At 38.2% G+C, this 26,699-nt stretch overlaps 2 protein-coding genes across 3 annotated transcripts; both read right to left on the bottom strand.

Annotated features, from left to right (window-relative positions):
• Positions 1-4,949: 4,949 nt before the first annotated feature.
• Positions 4,950-12,326, bottom strand: LOC134534509 (uncharacterized). The gene is made up of 3 exons (XM_063372987.1): positions 11,569-12,326; positions 7,985-8,084; positions 4,950-5,198 (listed from the first exon to the last, which is right to left on the bottom strand). The coding sequence occupies exons 1-3, from the start codon at positions 12,324-12,326 to the stop codon at positions 4,950-4,952; spliced, it is 1,107 nt and encodes a 368-aa protein (XP_063229057.1).
• Positions 12,327-17,967: 5,641 nt separating this feature from the next.
• LOC134533736 (large ribosomal subunit protein uL2m) lies at positions 17,968-26,440 on the bottom strand. Of its 2 annotated transcripts, XM_063371344.1 has the most exons (4): positions 25,912-26,440; positions 23,321-23,569; positions 19,968-20,180; positions 17,968-18,432 (listed from the first exon to the last, which is right to left on the bottom strand). In XM_063371344.1, exons 1-4 carry the CDS (start codon positions 26,129-26,131, stop codon positions 18,227-18,229), a joined length of 888 nt encoding a protein of 295 aa, XP_063227414.1. In that variant the 5' UTR covers positions 26,132-26,440; the 3' UTR covers positions 17,968-18,226. The 2 variants fall into 2 exon arrangements, with proteins under 2 accessions (XP_063227414.1, XP_063227413.1); XM_063371343.1 differs by having other exon boundaries at positions 17,968-20,180; positions 25,912-26,243.
• Between the last annotated feature and the right edge of the window lie 259 nt (positions 26,441-26,699).

Raw genomic sequence — 26,699 nt, 5'->3', positions numbered from 1 at the left:
AGGATCAGATGTTTTGTTATCATTTAGTGTACTGTATAATACAATGTATTTTGGAAGTTAAATTGGCAAGAACGTAATCGAGGTTTTAATGTTACAGGCCAAGGAGATGTTTACAAGTCACAATGGTTTGGATATACATTGTTTGACTTTCTTTCTGATAAGGACATGCCAAATGACACATTCGATACAATGGAGAATGTAAGTACATTTACAAAACATTTCTGTAGTTGAAGCTTACAAATAAGGATGTAACAACACACATTAATAGGTAGTTATTTTGCTATAGAATTGAGCCATTAGTGGCAAAGTCCTCAGACAGATGGTTCATATTTTTTCAAGCCACCGGATTCCTTGTTGGTCTTCCATGTTCCCGGGAAACATTAATAGTCATTTTGCCATGGAATTGAGCCATTAGTGGCAAAGTGCTCAGCCAGATGGGTTCGGATTTTTTTGGATGTTAGATTTGCTCTTCGAGGTGTCTGTCCAATTGGGATCAAGCCACCGTATTCATTGTTGTTTCTCCATGTACCCGGAATAAGTTGACCATTTTCTTCTCTGTCTAAGAAACCAGGCGGTGTGTAGATAGGATTTGTGATAGATCGTTTTCGCAAAAAATTGTGTAAATATACAACTACTAAAACTACTTTCTTAGCCTTCTCGGGTTGTAGTAGTATTGGTTTTCTCAAAACACGAAATGCAGAACTAGCTACTCCAAAAGCATTCTCTACGACCCTACGTCCTCTGGATAGGCGGTAGTTAAAAATTCTTTCAATAGAACCAACTGGTGGAGTACCTTTAAATGGTGTCATAGTATATTCATTTAACTCAAATGCTTGATCACCTAATAAGAAATAAGGAACGTTAATACTATAAGGAATTTGCACTGCTTTTGGTTTCGGTATGTTCAGTTCCTTGTTTTCTAACTTTTTGTACAATTGGGTATGTTTGAAAACGCCTCCATCTGAAAATCTACCAGGGCAGCCAACATCAACATACAAAAAATTGTAGTTGGCATCAACTAATGCAAAGAGCACAATACTAAAGAAACCCTTGTAATTGTAATACTCAGTTCCACTGTTCCATGGTGCTTGAAGCTGGACATGTTTCCCATCCATTGCACCTATATCATGAGGGAAGTTCCACCTTTCTTCGAATTCCTTTGCTACAGCTAACCATTCTTCATTAGAAGAGGGTACCTAAAAAAAAAAATACATTATCAATTTAAAAGAACAGGGATACCTGCTAGTGGGTAGTATTTGAGTAGACCAATTCCAATATGTCCCTTGTCCATGTCGCAAAACTTGTGGATAATCACACAAAACGTATTAGAAAATAATTTAGATCCTGGTAACATTTAAATCATGAACAACATTGACATAGGTTGTAATACTGTTTATATTTACAGTGATAATGTATTACGCTCAAAACTGTGAGTGTAAAAGGAAAAAATAGGTTGGACATAGGACATTTTGTACAAGTAAATAGGACGAGAGACGTTTTGTAAAAGTATATAATGAGGATAAGAGACATTTTGGCATTGTAAACAGAGGACAAAGGTCACGTTGAATCACTTAATACGTAAAGCATAACAATTCAACATGGAAGCCGTAATGACAAAGAGGACGTTTTGTTTATGTAAAAAGCCACATTTCTTCAACAGCCATGTTTGTTTTGGCCATATGGAGAAGAGACCCTTTGGAACAGTACACAGCTTTCACCATTAACAATAGCAGGGAAGAAAGACGTTTTGGAAGCAAATTATTGCAGAATCATAGATGTAATAGTATAATGACTTGAATAGAACCAAAACATGTAAAAGCATTATATTATGTGCTCTTGAGTTTAAAAAATTATACTTTATTTTAATTAGACTATTCCTTATTAGCTTTGCTAATCGGGGAGTTCATTCTGCCGCACCCTATCCAACATTGTATTTACAATTTTTTTTTTGGTTACAGGCTAATACGCAAAGGGGTCCTGAGGAAAATCGAGAAGAATCATACAATGATGAATCTATTGTCGATGAACCCGCAACGGTCGAAGATGAACCACCGGCGTCTACAAATACAACAATGGTGTCTGTAACTGCAACGGCGGCGTCTACGAGTACAGCGACGGCGCCTACTTCTAACATTTCCCAAGCTAGGAAAAGAAAACGTCGTAATGATGCTGACAACGCACAAAATGAAATGCTACTTGATGCATACTCCATTTTGAAAAAGACATCGGCTACTCCTACTGACCACTATGAAACCTTTGGAATGCATGTAGCAAGTGAACTGAGGAAATATGACTCCAACACTTTACCTTATGTGAAGAGGGCAATATCAAATGTGTTGTTCAGAGCAGATATTGGAGAATTTACCCCCAATCACAACGTCCTTAATACTTATGGGTACTACAGTTCTTTCAGTACGCCCACACAGCGTTCGTCTGGAAGTACCTACCATCCAACTCCTACGCCTCCACCTTCCGATGCTGTACTTGAAATTGAATCAAGGCCTCCTCAACAAGAAGACACTTTACTACACTACCTGACTGACGAAAGATAATAACATGAAATGTTGTAATATGCAAGCTACATTGTTAAACATTACAATATATTGATCTTTTGAAGTACCTAAATTGTTTTCTTACCTTTATGTAGTCCCTTAGGGCTTCAATCAGTGCATCACATACTTCTGGAACAATCACAGATATTCGTTGTTTGGATATACGAAAGAGGTATTGCAAACTTGTAAATGAATCTCCAGTAGCTAAGAATCTCAGAGTAAGAGCTAATCTTTCCTTGGTGGTAATAGCACGTCGCATGTACGTGTCACGTTTTTTCACGGCAGGCTCTATCAATGTAAGTAAATGGTCAAAATCTTGCTTGGACATTCGCAAGAAATTTGGCACGTCTTCTTCAAATCTCACGTCTTCTAGGAGTCCGTTCCCATATTCTAACCGAGTTTGATACAACTTTTTGACCCACCAACGCTTACGTCGCTTTTTCCGTTGTTTTTTTCCAATAATCGTCGCCATCACAATATAAGCAGCGGCAGCAACTTGCACATTTCTAGAACCAAGAGACATGTTGCATACTGCCTTCACTACGAATGCGGGTGGTTCGCGTGCTCGCAGTGAGCGTTCGTGGTTACAAACTAGCTGAAGAGCGTATGCCTCACCCTGAGGCAGATGGCGCGAGGCATTCGCAGCGAGCAGCCTCGCACTGTGAATACACGCCTTTAAACGTTCAGCGCTCCTGGGGAGGGTGAATTGAAAGAGACAGAGCGAGAGTGAATGCGTGGCACTCGAACGCATGCGCGTAGTATACCTGTTACAGGCCAGCGCGAGCGTTAGCAACGAGTAGCGTCCAATATTCCAAGCACATGCGCGTGGTATTCTTGCTATGCAGCGAAGTAAACAGTGTGAGCGTCGTGAAATTTGCTGAAATACGTACTTTTGGTTATATTTTATTGTTCTATTTCAATTTATAATATTCTTTATTTCATTTACTTGTTTTTATAGTTTGATTTGATACAATATGATTTCACTAAAAATTAATTTCTACCCCTTCCTATTTTCATTTCCACATTACGAAGTTTCACTTATTCCGTGTGGAGGGACTCCACGCACTGTTGTTTTTTGCTGATGTACACTTCTAATGATATCCGGCATAAATGCTTTTTGAACTAATTTAAATAAAAGCTTGGCATTATTTTGAATTTTCATTTAATTGTAAAATAACTGTTATTAAATGCTACATAACTGTTAAATTTTTACTAACTGTCCGTTTTAAAAAAATGTGTTACAAAATTATTGTTTCACAATTAGAAAGAAACAACCCTGTCTTGTAAGCTCTCCGTGAATGTCATCTCATTTTCGACATTCGTACATTGTCATAGACACATGCGCATGTGTATTTAAATTTATTTTTAACGTTTTGTTGTCACTCAGGTGTTATCAGCACTTCAGTAAATACACAAACACAATACGTGCACCATTTTTGCACAGAATTTATCTTGTCTCACGGACGAATGGTGCATGGTTGACTAATAATATGAAAACCCAACAGACTGCTATCTCGTACACTTGGCTTTAGCGGGAGTGTGAAGTAAACCACATCAGTGACCGCAGTTAGATACTTGACGTTCCACTTCCCAACCAATTTATTCAATTTTATTTGTAAATTACTCTAAATTATACCTGCTGCTTAATATTTTATTGCATAGTGCAATGCCAGTTTTGTTTTAAATAAACTAATATGTTGCAATTTTTGATGCTTTTATCTAGAAAGGAGAGAGAACTGATTGTGTTTTTCGTTTGTATTTTTGACATGAATTTCCAGCAGGAATATGAATGTCTTTAATTTCGGGTTGGGTGTCACCAAGGTTGAAGATTCGACACTGCTTAGAACTCGTAAACTATGAAAGCTACAGAGTTGAAGTAAATATATGCCTAAGTTCATCTAACGGTTTGCGGGAAGGGTCCAAGTGAGGTGAGTACCTAGGCGTGCCTCAGGCTTTAGCCCGTCGTACAATGACACGGAAACAGAGACGGATCACGTAAACGGAGACGGATCTCGCGGAACGACGGCACGCGGACGTAGACGGACCCGTACGACATCAGCTCGGCAGTGCTGTGCTCTTCCGTTCACGTCGCTCCGTGCGGCCAAAATAAGCCGAGTACACACCTGGCTGCGGTGGTAGCTTTGTTTATGTTCCAAATACGTTAAAAATTATTGTTTCACGGACAAGAATATCTAGCGTTCTAGTATTACTTTGTCGTTTATTATTATGTTAAATTCTGCCCATTATATGATATCAATCAAAACATTACTATATACATATTTTAAATCGAACTGCCATTTGCTACGTTTCCGCGCATTGTGGAAACAGCAGACGCGATAGAGGAATGTTCCGGGTGATCCGTCTCCGGCTCCATGTCATTGTATAACGGGCCTTAAGTCATGCGGGGAAGTAGGCGTGCGTCTTCAGCCACCGGGGTTCCTGGCCAACCACGGCAGCTGACGCCTCTGCGGGGTCGCGCCAGCCCGAAGCCAGCCACTGCGACACGACACGGGGTGTGGGAACAGGCGGGGACAGCCTCACCTCCTCGTAGATCTGCGTGCCGAACCAGCAGAACAGCAGCAGCTGGCCCATGTGCGTGAGCAGGAACAGCCCGTTCTTCAGGAGGTGGACTCCGTCATCGCTCACCTGGCGACACGCGACCACTCCTCGGAGGGGATGCATCTGCCACGGCCCTCCTGACAAGCTATACAGCGCCCCATACACCAGCGGATATGCTCGCCGAGCCAAGTCGGCTAGCCGGGTAGATGAATGTAGCAGGTCGGAGCGTGCTAGCCATACGCATGCGCTAACTTCCCCCCCCCCCCCCCTTCACCCCAGCAGTAACCAATGAATTCCCCGATATAAACTATACATCATTTTAAAACTGGAAGTGTGTGCTACAAAATTTACTTGAAGATTTTTTGTGTATTTCCAATATTTAAAAACATTCAGAACAAGAACTGCGCATTTTGACATTAAAAACCCGTTTTTTTTATGTTTGTGATTTTATAACGCCTTTAACTATCAACATTAAAGAAAATATTGTTAGAAACAAAATTAAAAACTAGATTTTTGAGGACAAAACACGCTAGATATTTACTACTTTACACTATTATTTACGTATTCACAAACGATTCTGTAAAGGTCAACATTTTAGAACTTCCGAGAGGGGTGGGGGGGAAAGCACAAGGGGGAGAGGCGGGGACTTTTGAGGAAATACGTGTCTTAGAAGGGTCTAACATCTGACAAAAATTCAGCGACAACAGGCGATTTTTGGCCTTCATTTACTGCGCTATAGTGTATGGAGCGCTTAAGGTACCGGGAGGAAATTATTTTATCGAGCCCCTTCCCTGTTACCTCATGTACAACTTTTTCGAAACCCCACATTGAAAACCTTTTTCCTCTAACTCTCACAAAAGATTCATTTGGAAACGAGCTGCCAAGAATAGCTTGTAATACTACAATAAATATATTGTAACTTTGTACAGCACATGACTATGGTTATTTGTGCATATATTAAATATGTTTTTCGAGATAATACTGGGTATTTCGTACAAAAAATGTAGCATGATTGATGTTTCATTCAAACCATAGAAACAATTCTAATATTCAATCATTGGATTTTTTGTTTTATCATGCTTATTAATGTGCACAGTGAATACTGGAAAGCTAGTCAGAGAACAGTTTAGAAATAACTTTACTATTGGAGGTACTGGGACAGCACAAAGCATAAATGCCCAGGTATGAATCTGAACCCAGTATTACTGCAAACACTATTGTGTAGTGATACAAATGTTTTCATGTAAACGTTAAAATTTAAAAATATTTCAATTTTACGCAAATGAATTTAAATTACAGATTTTTTAAGTTACGAAACACACAAAAATAATAACATGATCGGATTTCCATCCCGCACTATGCAGAATTATTATCATTTTAAAATAAGATTAAAATTAAGAGGTTGGATCTAGGTCAGTCCGAAAATAAACTTTTATTGTGCAATAGGATTTAAAACCTGTTTAAAAATATCCTTTATTTGACGAATGAATTAAAAACCATATTTCGTCCAATATTATATCCCATAATTTGATGTCACATAAATATAGTCAGAGAAGAAAATTTGACACACTCCATTAAGTTGTATTTGCTGGTACTGAACACTGAGAGACCACCACTTCGGAGGGCCTAGAGTATACTCTTATCATAGACGTGCGCAGTGGAGGTGCCGGAGATGCGTTGCCTCGCCAACGGGCTGAATTACGAACGAAATAAGTATTTGTCTATGGGATTAGCAGTTTCTGAGAACACACAATTGTAAGAGTCACCAACCTTATAATATGAAACTGTAAAACCGTTGGAAAAATGTTATTAATCGGGCTTATTTTCATTGCAAAAATTCACCGAAACTTGTAGAATTCTTTCTGAATTCATTTAAATGCATTGGTTTTCACTGCGTAATATTTTAATAGGCCTAAGTGGAAACGTGATGCGTGCGATAAAAATAAAATCGTAGCCCTCTATAACACATGTGATTTAGTGTAACTTCATTCCATAAAATAAGACAACGAAATAACAATTATAATTAATTAAGTCATAATTTTTGAAAGTTTTCGGTACACTTAGCTTTAAATATAGAAGGCGGAAATGATAGCCGACAAGCAAGAAATTGGTGAGTGCTTGCGTTAAGTTTTTGCGTCTTACGTAATACCTTGAATGAATATTTTTACAAGTCTTTATTTATATTTTTTGCATCCTGGTTTTCTTGCGTTCTTGCGTTTTTTCTAGTTTATAGTTTATAAACTCGGCTTTAATGTCCCATGTGTCCTTCACCATTTTAAATGTTCGTTGAGATGGAAACGCACGCCAATAACGTTTTCGCTGGGTACGATTCTCATTGGTTGATTACTTCAAACATCTAACATAATTTATAACCATCAACTAACTAACCAGAATATTGTTTAATGCTACAATCGTTGCGTACAAAATTACTGTAAGGTGTATTAAACATACGTAACTACTTTTTCTTAATGGTTAAAAATCATCCAGGGATCTTACTAAATTTACAAGTACTTAGTTTACTTACTTTGAATATGAATCAACAAGCTTAATCTTGGTAAATTAATCAAACATTCGAAACCTTGAAGTCTACAGCAAATATACTCTTCTTCCTTCCACGTACCTAGTTACCCTGTTTACAATTTAATACGAAATTCTGCAGTTGAAATGCATAGTAGTTTCTACTATGAACCAGTTATTTGAAATTACGAAGTACCTACTCTTCAATTGCCCGAGGTGCATTCTTCGGTGAAAAGTCTGTAAATTTACTAAAATATTTAGCAGTGTACCTGAGCTGCTTGTAAGAAACATACCTCAAATTTCTTGAGTTTATTAGACGCGGAACCAAGAGGGAAAGTCGGCACAGACATACTCACCATGGTCAGGTGGAACAGTATGATGCAGTAGGACAATGAACTGAAGAAACACTGCATGAACAACAAGGGGCTAAAGATGTCGCCCACGGTTGCTGACAACCTGCAAACCAAACAAGAGTTTATCGCTGGAACTTACTAGTTTACTTCCCCTACAACATTACATGATTATACTTTGAGATCACTAGATTACGTTCCCTGCAACATTATTTACAATAATACTTTGAGATTAATAGTTTTCTCTCGCTGCAACATTCTTTACTAGATTAGAGATTAGTAGATTACTTCCCCTGCAATTTTCTTTACAACTGTACTTTGAGATGACTAGTTTACTTACCCTGTAACGTTCTTTACAGGATTACTTTGAGGTAACTGTTTTACTTCCCTTTCAACGATCTTTACAAAATTACTCTGAAATCAATAGTTTACTTCCTTTACTTCCCCTGCAACGTTCTTTACAAGATTACTTAGAGATTACTAGTTTACTCTCCCTGCAACGTTATTTACAAGATTACTTAGAGATTAGCCTACTCGTTTACTCTCCCTGCAACATTCTTTATAAGATTAGTTTAAGTTTACTAGTTTACGTCCCCTGCAACGTTTTTCACTAAATTGCATTGAGATTACTCGTTTACTTCTCCTACAATGTACTTTAATAAATTGCTTCGAGATTACTAGTTTACTTCTCCTGCAATGTTATTTACGAGATTACTTTAAACTAAAAGCATGAAATTTCATTGTGATATTGACTTAAATTTGTGCACAGCAATTGTTCGTTAATTCCATACTATTAGGACACACTGAAAATAACCGTTTCGAAAACTTTTAAGTTAACGTTTTACTGCAATGCGTCGAAACCTCCTGGTCCATCCGATATTTATGAAGTGCTTTGTAAAAGAATAGTTTAATTGGTTTATACACAACTGCAGAAAGTTAAAAACAAAAATACATTATGTGTAAGCTTGGAATAATAAACGCTAATATTTATGAGGAACATCTATTGGCTTGAATATATAATTTTATATATTAACTTGGTTCTTTAAAAAATTATTTGTAGATAAATGGACAATTAAGGTATTCAATTAAACAAACGGCTTGTAGAGGGTTTTAAATGAAACCCACCTGTATGTAATATAATGCAATTTCATATACGAGGGATGTTCCGAAAGTAATTTTCGTAATTTTTATTTTTACACGAACACTTTATTGCCAAAAAATATATGACATCATGAACTTGCATTATTTTTTGACTAAGTCGCCAGCGACGTTGAGACATTTGTCGTAGCGTGCAATCAGTTTGAAGAAATCACTCTGGTAAAACTTGGTGCTCTGCGGTGCAAGAAATTGTCGCACAGCCTGTTCCACCTCAGCGTTGTTTCGGAAGTTACAACCCGAGAGTACAGTTTTCAATGCAGGGAACGGGCAAAAGTCCGATGAGGCAAGATCGGGGCTGTAGGCCGAGTGATCCACTATCTCCCATTCGTGTGCGAGCCTTGCTGTGTGTGGTTTTGCGTTGTCGTCCAAGAACACAACACCGTAACTCAAGATCCCTGATCTGTTTCTTCGAATGGTGACCCTGGGTTAGGTGAGGATGTCGCAGTAGCGTGCCGCATTGATAGTAGTGTGGTCTGGCCGATCCGGGGACAGGGGCTTGGGACATAGGATTCAGGATTCGTGACCATAGACCTCTGAAGTCACCAAATACCTCGAAATTTCCCGAAATTTTCCCTATTTTCCTCAAATTCCCTCAAAGTTTCCCTCGAAGTATTCCCATTTTTCCCAAAATTTCCCATTTTCCTACCAAATTTCCCTGTTTAAACATTTTTCGTTTCTTCCATTTTCCAAGCAGTCACTCAATTCCCAATAGTGGCTTGATATTCCCACTACCAGCCACCCAACAAACCACTAAGTGGAATGGAATATGCTTTCTGATTGATGGGAACATGCATGAAACATTTGTTTCAGGGTAGTCCATCATATAAATTATTTATAAATGTTAGAGCTATGGTTTTGTACATCCCTTTACTGTTTGAGTGTACATACATCGACCGAACATATCCATAAACAAATCCGTCTTGGATTTCCTTCCACAATTTTCAATTCCAGAACTTAACACCATCCTGGATTGCATCTTCATCCCCTTGGACCTATAATGTCACTGCTGCCATCTTGAACTGCGTAATATTCCTCTTTGACTTACGACATCATCAGTCATATTGGATTACATCATCATTAAATGTGAAATATATCATCAACATTGCTCTTCTAATTTGGCATCATCACCTTGACTTATAACATCACGGCCACTTCTATATTGGATTAAGTTATCATCGCCTTTGAACTATGAAATCACCACTCCCATCTCGGATTTAATTTTATCAAGCTATATCATTCCACTTATGCAGCCTTCTTGGCTTACATCACAACTGTTGAACCTATGTATTGAGGATTGCAGATTAGGGATTTTCACATTACTGTAATACAACCACCATTTTGAATTTAATTTGATCATACTCATTCTTATGCTTTAGCCATCTTGGATTACATTTCCGTCTACCGATTTTGATTGTCATTTCTGGTCACCATCTTGAATTATATCATTTCATGCCATCATCTTTGATTACATAATTTTCAGTGGTCATCTTGGATTAGATACATAATTTCCGGCCTCCATATTGGATTACATCATCACAGTGACTATCTTGACCTATTACTGCCCCAACACCATCACTTTTTGACTTATGTCATCCCCACAACTATCATCTTGGATTACATAATTACTACATTTTACCTATAACATCACCTATACAATATTGTACTATATAATCAGCACCTTTTACATATATCACCATCACCATCTTGTCACATCATATTCCATTATGCCTTATAATAATCTTTTCCCTACCATATCCATCCATTTCCCACCATGAACCATGTCCCTCCATGTAACGCCACACCCGTCCATATTCCACCATTTCCACAATGTAAATCCTCAAAGAAAATATATATCTCTACATATATTGACATAGCTACATACTAATGCAATGCAACTTTGTGTCAAAATTAGAAAGCAATCGGTGAAGAACTTTCGGAGATTTTAGATTTTGAACGAACATTTACATGTTTATTTATATAGATAAGTGAACTATTATATGGAAAATAATACGATAGCTCATATTTTCAGTGTGTTCCTTTCATACAAATGGGTATTTAGTGGCAAAGTGTTATCTCGTGTGTTGAGAAAGCCAGAGCTATGATATGTTAATCTCTAGCTCAGACATGACTCATTATCTCTTTATTAATGGCTTAGTGACCTTTTACCCGTAAACGTAGCATGTCGTTTGAAACCAGCTGCCCTTCATGTGCCTTGAAAGGAAATTAACTTTTAATTGTAGCTTTAGAAAAATAATTGTTTTCAATTTAATTTTATTGCATTTTTTTTGCAGCATACCACAACGTGGACTTCAAATGTTTCAACGCCCAACTAGGGAAAACGAGCTCCTGGTGGCGGCGCACGCACTCGCACAGCCGGCGGTGCCCTAGGCGGGGGTCCCTAGGCCAGGGACACTGGACACTGTAGAGCTCACCTGTAGAGCTCCTGGTGGAGGCGCACGCACTCGCACAGCCGGCGGTGCCCTAGGCCGGGGTCCAGTTGCCGCAGCAAGTGTCCGAGCGCGCGGAAGCGGGCCCGCAGGTGGATGAGCACGCTGACCAGCAGCATGTCGGCCGCCAGGTTGACGGCGTTGCCGAACAGGCCCGGCCCCACCAGCTGGAACACCAGCGCGCCCACGTGCCCCAGCGAGTCGCCCGCCGTGTCGAAGGGGAACTCGGCCGGGTACACGAGGTTGCGGTCCGGGTCCAGGCAGTGCTCGTCGACGGAGCGGTTGCCGGCGGAGCAGGGCGCCACCGTGGGCGCCACGGTCAGCGCCGCGTGCAGGAAGAAGAAGCCCGTGCCGAGCGCCGTGAGCGCGCTGAACCAGCGCGTGAGGCGGTCCGCGTGGCGGTCTCCCTCGGCCAGGATCCCCGCCTCCGCGCCGCCCCCGCTGCGCTCCAGCCCGCGCATCAGCGCCGCCACCTCGGCGCGCCGCCGCAGCAGCGTCAGCATCTTCAGGAACGTCACCACGTACACCGTGGTCAGGTTGAAGCCCTCGAGCGCGTCGCCCGGGTCGTCGATGTGCGAGAAGGGGAACGCGAACTGCGTGCAGAGGTGCAGCACGAAGGCGCACGCCACGAAGGCCGTCAGCAGGTGGTAGGCGCGGCGCGCGAGCGAGCCGTCGGGGTAGTCGTTCCACACGCCCACGAACCTGAGCAGCCGCACGTTGGCGGCCAGGTACTCGGCGCCCATGCTGCCGCTGCTGGGTCTCCCCGCGGTCACCCCGCTAGCTCAGGCCACCACCTCGCGACACGGCATCAGCCCTGCTACACCACCGACGCTTCAGTCGCGAGGCGAGTCAAACATTCATACATAATTCTAATAGTCTCCGTTAGTTCCTTCGTACGTCCAGATGACCACTGACCTCTTTTCCAACGATCTAGACACGAGGTCTGTTCTGAACTGCGTGTTCTCCGGGGTAAAAGAATGACTAACTCCTTCTGAAGAGGGTCCAAGAAAGCCTATTTGTACCTTCAAGTTCCTATACAGATTTTTTTATATATATATATTTACCGCCGGGGTGTTTTTTTTTTCTTCCTTCATTCCGTCTCTTTACGCACAAATAATTGGTTGGTTTTGTCGGAAAATTACGGTGTTGTCCGTGCGTGTGCTTTTCAAAGGGCGGCACCTCGTAAATAGTTGATGACTTTCGACTTGCCTTCCCTCCACATCAAATGCAGTACGTACCTAGGATAGCCCTTTTTTGTATCATCGCCGCGTGGAAAACAGATAGAGAGTTTTGCCGCCCGTGCCTGCGTAACCTGCTCAGTTATTATCTCGTAGCCTCGCACTAGACGGCAGTATCTTGGAGCAAGAGGTTGTTACTGAATAATTTTTCATTCCGTTACTACGCAGGAGCTTCAAATGAACTCGAGAGGCTACTTTAATAGAGTTATATTTAGTGTACAAACTAAGATCACTTTTCAAGTTGTAGTGACCCATTTTCAAACCGGCCAAGGCCGACTTGAAGCAAGACGAAAGGAGCGCGTGGATATTTCCAGTGGTGATGCACCAGCCATTGTCAATCTCTCCCACAAGCATTTGCCTGCGAGGTATATTCATAATTAGAATGAGCATATGGCTAGCAATAAAGCAACGTTTGTTAGGGATGGTCACTTAATGAAATTTAAACTTATGTAGGCCTATGAAAAGAAGGAAGGGCACTTGTTAGTTCAGCGATGCAGCAGTGGCTAGCCGAACGACAGGAGTCTCGAAAGCGTTGCATTTAAATGCCTCAACGCTGAGCCTGTGACATTTCCCCCTAGACCGAAATTATACTTCTTTAGGTGCGTTGAGGGTGAAACTTCAGTATGCACCAAAAATGAAATTAAATAAGTGCACATTACACAATGGAAATTTAAAATGTTAAAAGTCAAATGCACATGCATGCAGAAACTGCTATAGCCACATGCCAAAGTCTTCAAGATGGTGGATCCACATGTGGTAACATGCTCCCATATATATTAACTTTCGTGAACATCGGAGAATGTACTAAACGAATTGATGTGCTAAAGAAAACTTTATGGTACAGTAGTGAACCTAAGATGAAATACATTTCATAACAAGATAATTTAGGACAAAATAAAAGTTGCAGTCCAATAGATACATAAAAAAAAATTAACCTGAAACATTTCAAAATAAATATTATAACACTAAGTATATGCATTAATTTTTTTTTTCCAAACAACAGAAATCAGTCTGTAAATACTTTCTACAAACAAACCTTAACGTTATTGAGCTGATTTAACATTTAAGATTTAACAGTAAAAATTTAAACATGAAATTCTTTTATTAAACATGGCATCAAATATATGTACTCTAACAATTTCAATGTTAAAAGAAGATTGTCAAAATTGTAACATGTATTTTTTAAGTTGCCATTATTACTTTTTATGACTATAAATTATAACATATAGTATTAAAAAATAGTTGTACTATTATAAAGTTTAATTTGGCACATCAGTATTCTTAGTACATCCCCAAAGTTTGCGAAAGTTGACATATACGAGATTTCTGTGACTTTCACAGATGGCAGCACCTCTGTTCCAATTGACTTCCATTCCAGTCATAAAATGACTCCTACCAAATACAGTATACTGAGAGACAAGATGTTAGATAGCAAAAATTACATTTAAAAATTCTAAATCCAACAATAATTATCGTCAAAGAATATATGGATATTAAAAATATTTTTTTTAATATTTCTGTGAGAATATAACAGCTTGAAAACAAGTTTCTACTGATAACTTGTCGTACACAGGCAAACAAAGACTGATAATACACAAAAGTTAACCTGTTAGCATTTCTTTGTTGAAAGATTGTTTACGCGGGCCATATGAAACTGTACTGCAGGTATAGTTGGTCAACACTGCCTTAGATCATCCCTGCCGAGGTGTTCTTGGTTGGCCCTGGATCAGAACAGTAGTTGGTATTGTGGTGAACTCCAAGTGCTGGGGCAGGCTCCGAGGAACGGTCCCTCCCGTGAAAGGAGTTCGCCGTGGGAGCGGAGTTTACACTCCAACGGCACTATCGACAAAAAGCAAGGGGTGACGATAGCACCCGGGCCAGACCAGGTACTGTCTAAGTGGAGTATCTCAGACCGGTAGGGGGACTGACAGGGCCTCGGTACAGTCCAACTGGGGTGTTAACCTGCTGCTCCCTGTGGATGGGTAGGCCATACCTGCCTCCATCCGTGTGGAAGACCACAATCGCTATACCCTCACAGGTAAAAATTGGCAGCGTTGCTGCTGAATACGTATGCCCTTAAATCCATACCACTCTTGCTCAGTATCCTGGAGCCTAGGCACAAGATCTTGAGAGGACAATATTTGCTACAAGTGTTTTGTTGGAATCGAGGGAAAGAGAATGGGTTTATGATTATAAAGCCGACAGAAGGGAGAGACTGCAGCAACTGTCACTGATTACACCAATTCAATAAGCAGTCTAGTCATCAACAACAACCTAGTTGCAGTTCCTTTTCCAGTTATGATCTTTCTTTAACAAACAGTTGGCAGTCAGTGGTTCAATGTTCACATCAAGCAGTTGATGAAAAAGTGTGAGTTAAAATGCGAGAGTCATGGTGCTAATACTGCCGAGGGCACAGTATGTTTTGCAGTAACTTTAAGCTTATTTACAACTTAAAAAAGAAAGTGATATTCAGAAAATTAAGTTATACTGTTATTCCAGGGTTGTCACTTAAACAAGCGCCAAAGTGAAGCAGTTACTCCATGACAGCCTTTTCATGTTGACACTGCAGAATAAAAATTGCTTATCTTACTTGTAATCATAATTGAATGAAAAGTTAACAATTTTCCTCTCTTCAATTGTAAATTACCTGACTTGTTTATAAAAGCTCGTTATACTTCAGAATTGTGTACAATATGAAGTCAAATTAATGGTGAGTTGTTATTGGCTGCAGAAAATTGGCAGTTAAGCGGTCGGCAGTCCAAGTTTAATCATCTCAAACTTTCAGCCGACTACATGACTATGACTACTCATTGTGAAAACATTAGGCTGTCGATTGCTCATTCTGAAAAGGCCATCATTTAACACATTTGAGACCGATGCCTCGGTTACAGTATACTTCATTCTTTGATCATTAATATTCGTTTAATCTTTTATCAGCTTGATGATTTGTTCTTATAGATCACATATTCCTTCATTTTCTACTAAAATAGGTACTGAGCTGAGTAATTGAAGTGCAGTGTAATATGATACACACTTCACAAATCTCTTTCTAAGTGTGTAGCTTGTCTTCTTTCATTTTAAAGGCCACCATGTGATTTTTTTTTTTGTGGTTTTTGAATGTTTATTTTGTTTATTCAGTCACTTTTAATGCTTTGTACTAGTGTTATCATACAAACATTCTGAACTTCATTAAGGCTGCCGCTTCTTCTCGAAAATTCAAAGTTTTTGTGCAAGATAACCAAAACTTATGCTAGTTTTTGTCTGGAAACTGAACCTACATTGATGAAACCACAATTCCTTTCTATTTCTTTTAGAATTAAACTGCCTACAATTACAGTACTAATGGCCAACTGCACAATTAGAGTTCAAGTGTGATCTCATTTCATAAACTGGTTTGATCATTGGTTCAAACACATTTTATGTTGCACCATTGTGTTTTAAATGCTGAACGAAGATCATTGGGAAATTTGAAATGAACCTACATTTTGGGTGGTTCATGGACAAAGATCTCGGATTGACAATGTGCGAGCAAACATGTTCGGTATTTTTATGGTCTTTATGCAAGTGATTGTAATATGATGTAAATATTAGAGCATTATTTACAAAGTTACAAAGTTATGTATAACGGATGTATCAAAAATGCTACATATTCTAATATTGAAAATACTCCTCATGAGATACATATTTTAAGTGCTTGAAATGCTCATTTTAGTTAAATGCTTTAATAAGGTTTATTTTGTAATAATTACTGTATTTACCTCAATATAATGCTATAATTTTAACGAAAACTGTAGAAACTAAAAGTGGTGGTAGCATTATGATCGCAAACTTGTATCTTGCTATTGGGAACAGCTTAGTTGAGGAACTACTGCCTCTTACATGTGTCACACCACTTTAGACAACTATTAATTACTGCTTCTTAACTTCCACTTAGTTGAAAAACTACATGTAAACTGCATCACTAATGCCACTGTAGTCCGGGGCTTCCTGAACCTCTCCACATATGTAACAGATGAGAGAAGGCTAAAGGAGAGGGTGCAAATGGAGTTTTGTCACTGGGATGTTTCTGCTTCTCTTCTTCATTGTGACTGCTGGGGAAGATGCTCCTCACAGACAACCACCGTATATCACCACATTCTTTGCTTATAGACATTGTGAATTTCAGTCAATTTTTTTTTTTTTTTAACTCATAATCAAAAAGTTTGGGATCACATTATTTTCAGTTAAATAAGGTAATTTTCATATTAAATGTAGGCTTTTTATAGTCAAAACCTATTAATATATCAGAGAACTTTAATTTGTAATAAGTTCTTAAATATAATTTTTGTGTTTTCAGTTATTACTTATTAATAAAATAATCATGGCAACGGCCAAATGTGCTGCTAACTAGTGGCAACTGCATTAATCTCTTGCTAAATATGTCACAATTTATTGCAGCAACTTCATATCGTTACAGCCCACAAATAGAAATGCATCTTAACATTTCTTCGACACTGCGGTTACCTCTTGTTGCAGATTGAAAATGTACGAACTTCGGTTCACACAAGCGAAGATCATGTAGACCCCGTATGTGTTAAAACAATGTTAGAGGAATGATCCAAAGATCATTCTTGGGCTAAGATCATTGGATCGCGGTTTCAAGCACAGAATGGTGAATCTGAAATTTCCAGATATAATTTTGCATTTGTTAACTTGTCATATTTATAAGTAGGCTACTAGCAAATACAGAAGAGCTTTTTTTTAAATTCCCAGGTTATTCACATTTTTATAATTTATTTCACTTTTTGGCTGTTCCTTAGAATCACACACTATATATTTTCCTCTTTACAACACTTTCTTCACTATTAAATTTTTTTTTACTACTCATTTGAGAAGTGTACAAGTAAGTTTTTTCAACTAAGATTATTTCAACAGCGGTACACAGGGGCTGCAATTATGCAGTATGGAATTTCCTTAATTTTTGGCTTAATAATGACCTCAATTGCAATTTTAAGAATGCCTTTTATAATCTGTAATGACATAAATTTTAAAAAAAAAGTTTATTTTCATCTATATTAACACTTGTGCCAAAAAAAAATTGGGTAGAAAAAACTTACATCTGTAGAAAATTTAAATTTGAGGGATATATGATTTATTGTAAAATACATTTCTGAGTGAGAAATGTTTATTTTTGAGGAAAATGTAAAAAAAAATTAAAGTAAATACCATTATGTTTTATGATATAATGATAAACACATTTTTGAGTGAAACAAACATGTGTCAAAGAAAATGTAACATAATAACAGTTACTGAATACTTACTTTGAAGTAAGTTTTGGGTTTCAGACTGGTATTAAAAAAAAGTGCACACAAGGTGATAAAATATTCAAACAGTTGTAATGTACAGCAGTCAGGTGCACAGAGCAGTTAGTAATGCAGCGACAGCACAACGGGCGGCCGCGGCTTGGGAGGTGGGTCACCTATGACCCGGACAGGGGGCAAGGGGCGTATCTTGCGGCCGAACCGCCCGGTCTTGCGCTGCCACAGGCCCGACCGCGGTCTGTACCCGAGCCAGCGAAGTCGCTGAGCACTGCCGATGGGGGTCTTGGAGTGCTCGATGTTGGACACTCTCCCTGCAACCGACACACACACGACCACTCAAACTGACATTGCCTAGCAAAGTGGCAATGTCCGATACAGCAAAAATACATGTTTGAATTTGTCGTTGCAGCAAAGATACAATTCCTACACAATTAACCTAATGCATCTTTCAATAATTGAAATTACTTAACTAGTTTAAATAAATATCTGGCAGTAAAATTTTAATGTCACCAAAATATCTCACCTCCACAAAAAAAACATAAAAGAAATGCACATTGACCTGTAAATATGCGGGGAAAAAAATTCAATTCAACTCTGAAGAAAATCAAATTACGTATTTAGAACAGTCCTCTGGATAGGTTCCTAGAGCTGTGCTACATATGTTTTGAGTTTTAATTTTTAAAAAAAAGGTCAAAGTTAATGTTTAGGTCTCTGGAAGACCTATGACAAATTATTGTCACTACTTAAATACTACTACATATAAGCAAACACAGATGGCTAACACACCAACAGCAGTACAGGAAATGTGCTAAATGTGCTTAAGGTTACTGCCGACCTATTGACCAGACATTAGCTGAGATTGGGTTTTACTTGTCAATTTACATTTGGTGCAATTCACAGCTCTTTTGCAATAACACTTTCGAACAGAAAGTTCTGTGCATTATTAAGGGGAAAACACTGTTACAAGGGAAAATAATAAGAGAAAGCTGTAATGAATTTGTAATTGTGTGTGTTTATTGAGTGAATGTTCATTTCAAGATTTTCAAATATTTACAAAATAAGCTATATAACAGAGTAAACCTGATCGAGATGATTAATAAAACAATTGGTTGCATGTGTATAAGTTTAATAGGAAATTTACTTCTCAAAGGCATAAAGCCAAGCTAGAGACGAGTGAGAGATGGTAGCAAGTGAGGGAAATACTTTGTTTCCTGTTGAGTCACTGATCAACAACAGGTCGAACTGAGTGCAGACGAAACAAGTGTAACGTGACAAAGTGTCACTGCATTTTGCACATCTCATATTCGCCTCACCATGTAACATTACCTGTGAGTACAGCACCAAAACAGAAGATGTTTTACAGAGAACTGCATTAAAGATGGGACAGGTTTCATGCACTACTGAATGAATTCAAACATTTAGATATCATACAGAATATAATTTAAACTTTCTTCTATACCTGGAGATGCACTATCGTACATGTAATTGTTACTATTTACTTTTATATTTAGAATTTTTTTATCTGTCTAAACTGCCAAAGATACCACCTAAGCGGCCAATTAATTTTATTTTTCATGCAAAGCATATTTTGGGCAATATCTATGTTTTGTATAATTTATGGCTAGCAAAAAGTGATAGTAACTGCGTAATGACATTTGTGACCAAGAGGATTGGACAAATATGTGAGAGAAGGTAAAAGGACCACAGTGACGCATGGCAACAAGAGGTTCTGAAATTAAAAGTAATGGAAATGTTTTACCAGCTGACCCGGCTACAAGATGGATACAGTAATAACCATCACTAGTACCGCAGGTCCAACAAGAGGGACCCGGGAGCAGGCACGCACCCACGACAGCCATGCACTCCTTGGAGAGGGAGAACTCCTTCTTGGAAGGCAGCTGGACTATTGTTCGATCACCGATGTGGCGCAGTATCGTGGCGAAGGTGCCTGCAGCGTGTACGTAGAAACCCCCTGTGCCCGCGTACTTCTCCACGGAGCACACTTGCGTGCCAGCCTGCAGCGCCCCCAAGGGGTAGGCATCCCCTTCACTGGCGCGCACTGCAACACAACACCACACATCCGGAGGCATTCTTCTACCAGGTGCTTCCTTACCACTGACCCTCAATTCTTGGATTCATTTATAATGGCTCGTTGCACTGTTGAAGTCAACGTATAGGCTAGAGCAATTTCCTGTTACGAAGCCTGCCTAGTCAGGGGTGTATCCGTGTTAGCAAGGCAGAATGATATGTGCGACATTCACTGGTATCATCTTCTAACCACAAGACTCTGAACTGGCTCACAATCTTCCCGTTGCTTGCGCATAGGACAACTATCAGATTCAAGTAGTAACCACAAATGAAATGAAGATAAAGGTGCAATGCATGTCTCTTGGGTGCTTTCAGTTATCTGTACCAGGTGTTTCGTGCCTTACATTTAATCTGAAAACATGTGTTTTAAACATTTTCTGTAACTTAAAAATACAGTTTAAAAACTAATTATGGAAACAGAACTTCACGTCCACCCTCGGCATATTCTTAAATGCTTTTTGTAAACAGACACAATTCGGGTAGCTTACGCAGTTTAAAAATTGTGTGGTTATTTCTTAAACTTTACACACTGTATGTGTGCCCAGGTAGACAGGGCCCTTACAAAGTTTCTGAAAGTAATTAGAAATTTAGACTTAGGAACAGGAAAAAAATGCATGTAGTCTAATTATAAGTTCAGTGACCGTATTTTAAAATTTACTATGCAATACATTTTTTTAAGTGGGAATTCCTTTAAAGGGTTTCAATGTACAGCTAGCAGCATTGCAGCTACACTTTCTTCAATATGCAAAATTAACTGTCTATCATTCTCTGATTCATACACTTTACACCACACTTTTTTCATTAATTATAGGATATCAAAAATGTAGCAACCCAGGCTACTTCCCTCCACACTTTCTAAATAAGTTTATTAAAGATTTATTATGTTTTCTGAATATATTTATAGTACATGGTGAAGTTTCTTGATATCATGTAAATAACAGTTGTTTATTCTTATAAGAAGTATTGATGTGTTTTCCATTTGTTCCAATATCAAAATTTACATTATTTCATGCTTTTTAAGTGTTTCTGATGATATGCTTGGTTCATGATGTAACCACCACTTAAAGTTATTTTTTCCTGTTTATTTGTTTAGTTCATTAATATCTGCTTTAGCATATTTTTAAAGTATATTTTGTTGTATTTCTTTGATTAGTAAATGTGTGGGTGTATACAGGGATTGTTCTAGAACAATCCGGCTAATGTAATTGTTTATATCAGTTATATAAGCGTGAACGAGAGAAACAGTCAGTACCTGTGCTTGGGAAAGACTAGTGATTTTGATTGTGAGACTGTTGCTATGGGTCCGTGATTCGCTGATTTATTTCTGAGCATTTTTGTAATTGGGGAAGATGCCTGTTGTCGGTCAACGTCTGTACGAGGTACCAAGGGGTCGCGTTCGGGTGATGGCTCACATTTTATATAATAATGTAGTGGTATAGACAATTTTGCGGCTCAGGTCTGGGCTACGCCGAACTTGAAACCTTTTTGAACATAATAAGTTAAAATTTGTTCGACCACAGTCCAACAAAGAGTAACTTCATCATTGGTCCGAGAACCGAGTCCTTCGGCTTGTACCAGAGTTACAAGCAACCACAGAATTTACCAACGAACAGTATATCATTTTCACTTACGGTACCAACGAACAGTTAATTTGTGTTTTGGAGTCACTGAAGATGTTTTGTGCAACCTATTTGTATTTTTCGTCATGTACTTGTTTTCATGGTCGGATAATGGCAGCCATGGTGAATTGTAAATTTTTGTGATGGATTATTTTTAAAAAGCAGTAAAAATCAGTAGCCGTTGTCCAAGAGACTTTATTTCAATAATGAATCATTGACATTAAATTATTTTTTTCTGGAACTTAAATAATACTTAAATATTCAATCTAAATCTCTTTGAGTGTTTATGTATAAGCAACCTAGACCAATTTTGAGCTAGCCAGAGGTCTGGATTGTTACAAAACCAATAGGGAAAATTAATATTTTATTATCTTTTCAGTTTGCTGCCAACTTCCAATGTCAGCCCAAAGGTAATTTTAATTTCAATTACATGACATCATTTTATTAATACTACTGTACTTGCAACAGAAATACAAAATGGCAATCTTAAGATCTCCACCATGATCATTATAACCAATTGTAAAATAGCGGAACACCAAAACGAATAAAGTCGGTTCGATATTAAACTCAATGTTAAGATAATTTCTTGCAAACTAAGTTACTTTAAGCTGCTGTTCACACTAGAGATCAAGTACCAATGCAATGAGGCAATTACCATTTCATCCCTCGTAATAATAGACTGCGTACCTAACACCCTAAGGTCACAAAATAAATTATCAGTAGTAATCTCAGCATTTAATCGACTACACATGATACTTAAGATACAGAAACAAGCCCACATAAATAAACATTATGGTATTCAAATTACCTACCTCGGAAAATTAAAAAGTAACACTGAAGGTATGAAAAATTGTTATAGGGATGAGTGATCCAATAAAATATTTAAATATACCGGTATATCATCTCCAGTAAAGTTTGACAACAAGATTAAGTAGATATCATTAAGGATGGGTGCACACAGCATCAGACAAGATGGAAAACAACACTACGCAATGCCTCGCAACAGCTTAACACTGAATTATCACTAAGTTATTTCTTCAAATATTCTTGAAATTAAAATGTTGTCATGATACTCCTTCAAAGATGGATTATATACCAGAGGTATTTTCTATACTAAACATACTAACTAATCTGTATCCAGCTCCATAAATACTTTACAAGTGAGTATTTACTCAAATTAAAGTAACAATGAAAAACAATTTTAACTAGTTAGTATAAACTCACTACAGTATGCTTCTGGTGGCTAATTTTTTTATACTTGTGCACGGTAGAATACTACAGACATCAGACAGTCTGCTCGCGACAGTTTTGTGGCCTCGGGCCGCGTCTGCTTTTGTGTGAATCGCTTTTATATAAATACACTGAAGTCAACAACTACACGACAAAACGCTGTGTCGCGCCTCATTCAGTGTGTACCCAGCTTAAAATAAAACTTAACTTTTACATAATCAGTGTTACAAAACACAGACGGAGACCCTGGAGGGGAACGTACCTGGGATCCTGGGTATGTGCCGTGACGTTTTGAGGATGTCCCCGGCCTTCATGTTGGCGGTGGCGAGGATGTACTTGAGACGCTTGCCGCTCGCGACCAGCGCCACCTTGCCGGTCCGGCAGCCGTCGTCGATCACTTCGATGACCTCCTCCAGGGCCGGCGGGGGTTCCTTGGGGCCGTCCCGCTTCCAGTCGACCCAGTGGTACTTGTGCTTGATGCCGCCCCCGATCCCCTTGGCCACCACGCGACCTGCCGCAGCCACCACCGCTCTCTTAGCATCTGCTCAGTGATCTGTGTTATCATACAAGCTTTAGGGAGATTTCCAAGAAATACTACATATTGTAGTCATTGCCATGGTGCAACTTTCAGAATTTTTTTTATAGTTTTTTGTTTTATGGTCCATAGAACCCAAAACCATCATCAACTCAAAAGTTTTTATTTGTGTGTGTGTGTGTGTGTATGTGTGTATGTGTGTATGTGTGTGTATATATATGTATGTATAAATAAATCACATTTTAGGGACGCATAACTGCCATAATTTTTCACAAATCACTTCCAAAATGATCCACAAAAATATTATCATCCAATTATGATGTTATGTTGAGTAAAAAGGAAAAAAAATATTTTGTATTCATCTTACCATCATTATTCATTGCTACATAACAAGTTTTTATGTGCAGAATCTTTCAACGTACTATATTAAAACAACAAGCATCATGTACCACATGATCATGCCATCAGGATCAAGGGATAAACTTGGTTTATGTGATGCAGTAGGTACTTTTACCAAGGTTGGTTATGTTAGGTTAGCTACATTTACAATGCTGTAAAATGGTGTTTAAGGTTAGTTATGTTAACCTATCCAACTATTCACTCAATTCAAAATTATTTTTATGTAGCTAACATAACATGCATTTTTCACAATTCTACAGTGTCTTAAATGTAGCTAACCTAAAATAACCATTTAAATTGTAAACTACTAATAAACTATTGGAAATATCACACTGTACTTTAATAGAATCACAATAAAAATGTCAGGAATTATAAAATCATTTTTTCGATTTTTAATAGACTTTTTGGTGATGCTCCTAATGGAAGAAATAACCTAAAACAATATTTTCAACCATCCACAATATCTAAAGAATTTAAACCTAACCAACCATTATCACTATATCACAGTATTTGTAATGTGGCTAACTGAACCAAACCACTGCATTCTAAGAAAATAATTGTGAAACATGTCAGAAAGTACGAAAATAATGTAGATGTAAAGCGCGGTTCCAGGGTGGGATGAAGGGGGGGGGGGGGGGGGGGATGGATTTTCTGAGCCAAATTATATTTTTTTATTTTATTTTGGAGGGTATATTTATGTTAACAACTTTAATTCAACTGTAAAAGTTTTTCTTTCAATAAAAGTTGTTTAAAACAATTTGAAACAGTATTTGAGACCATAAATTTGTCCAAGCCTAGCTCTGACGTATTTAGGCTCTTTTACAATGCGTCTCTCAAAATGTGCCAGAGTGTGGGTGCGTGGCGCATTAGGAAAATGTGCAAGAATTGTCTCAAACCACATTGGACTTGCCATTCTGCCACATTCCCAACTGCCAGCAGAAAATAAATTTTAAAAAAAATTGTATATACCACTTTTTTAAAAAGGACTATAACTTGACCTAGCCCCATACAGATTTATAATCCCATACTTATACCTAACCCCATTACATATTGTCCTGAAATTATTTTGATTGTTAATTTTTACGAAAATACATGTACCTAAGCTTTAAAACAAAAAGAAAAATGTGGTGCATGCAATAGCAAAGAATGTAGGGAGTAGCTGTCGTTGGGAAAACTCACACAAAAGTTCACATCAAGTGCAGTGCTATAAAATTGTTAGTGACCTAGGTGATCTATTCGTATTCCATTGCAAATCCCCCGGTTTTCGTGATCATCGGGGAACCTACCAAGTGTGTTGGTGTGCCAAATGAAACCTTATGATAATGAAAATATCCTGGAATACACTTAGTACACTTTAATAGTGATAACAAGGAGTAATTGCAACTTTAAAAAGTACTTAAGAAAATGAGATTAACATCATTTAATTCCTACAATCGTGATATATATAGGATTTTTGCCGTAACAATTGAATCGATGGTTGCAAAACTTCCACTAGAATGCGTTGAAACCAGTTTCTAGCCTTGCACAGGTTAACGTTTATTAAAATGGTTGGCCATCTTTTCCCTTACTGGAATTTGGTTTGGACACGTTCTGGAATACAGCCTGCGAATTACGTTTCGGTTGTATTCCAACAAGGCAGTGCTTATTAGCTTCCTTATCCGAACGTCTTGGAATACCATCCTTAATGTTGTTTTGCGACTGAATCCTTTGTCTGTATTATAGCCCCTCCTGAAAAGTCCTACAGGAGCCGCCCTTGGTAGATGTTTACTTTATCATCATTACGGAAAAGTTATTCCCACAAGCATCCAATAACCTCTCCTAAATGTTAGTTTACCTGTCAGGAGTAATAAAATTATAATTTAATACTATGAGTAGGTCAATGCAAATGTTAGTGAAATAACTAGAGTAATTTAATATACCTGTTTCAGGATCCCTTCCAGCTAGATTTGTAACATCTAACGGCTTAACAGTATATTTTTCAGGGAAATGGACTATGCGACGAAAGCTCCGCCCACTACCTGGTTTTGGGAGGTCAATTAATTTAAATCTATAGCGGACAGTTTGAACGGTTAGATTCAAAGGTTTCAATATAGTATCAAAATATGCACCAACTAACAACCCCCTACAAAAGCTAGCCATCTCGATCAGTTAGGAAAAAAGAATCGTAAACACCTAAATACTTAATTTTAAAAAACTATACACAACATTTATAAATATTTACATTTACAGTTCCATAGAACGAATATAAAAAGCTAAAACCTTTGCTTAAATCTAAATATGGTTTCCGAATTTTACTACCGCAATGAAAACAAAATGTTATTTTTCTTTTTAGATAGGTATTCTGATATCACTTTCAAATTACATTGATTTTTAACACATCTGTAAAACTAAATTTTTTGCTTAAAAGTAGTGGGCGAACACATCTACATATTTAAATAGAAACAAGGTGAAGCCTGTTTTTTTAGAATCTGGTCTACGCCTTGTTGGTTAGGTGCCCAAAACATCGACTGATGTGTTATCCTTGCATTACGAAAAAAAAGTTTTCAAAGGCTGTAATTTACAAAAGTGAATGCGTGTTTAACGTCAAAGATTCTAATTAATACTGACTATGTGAAAACAGTTTTAAATTGTATTATATAGAAACGACTTTAAATTCAAACTCAAAATTACTAACCATCAGAGTTGATCATTTCCTCAATGTTTAGGG

Source organism: Bacillus rossius, chromosome 7, assembly GCF_032445375.1.
Source record: "Bacillus rossius redtenbacheri isolate Brsri chromosome 7, Brsri_v3, whole genome shotgun sequence".
In the NCBI taxonomy this organism is placed as follows: Eukaryota; Metazoa; Arthropoda; class Insecta; order Phasmatodea; family Bacillidae; genus Bacillus; species Bacillus rossius.
Note: the sequence above shows the minus strand (reverse complement) of the source record. Positions and strands in the feature narration are given on the sequence as shown.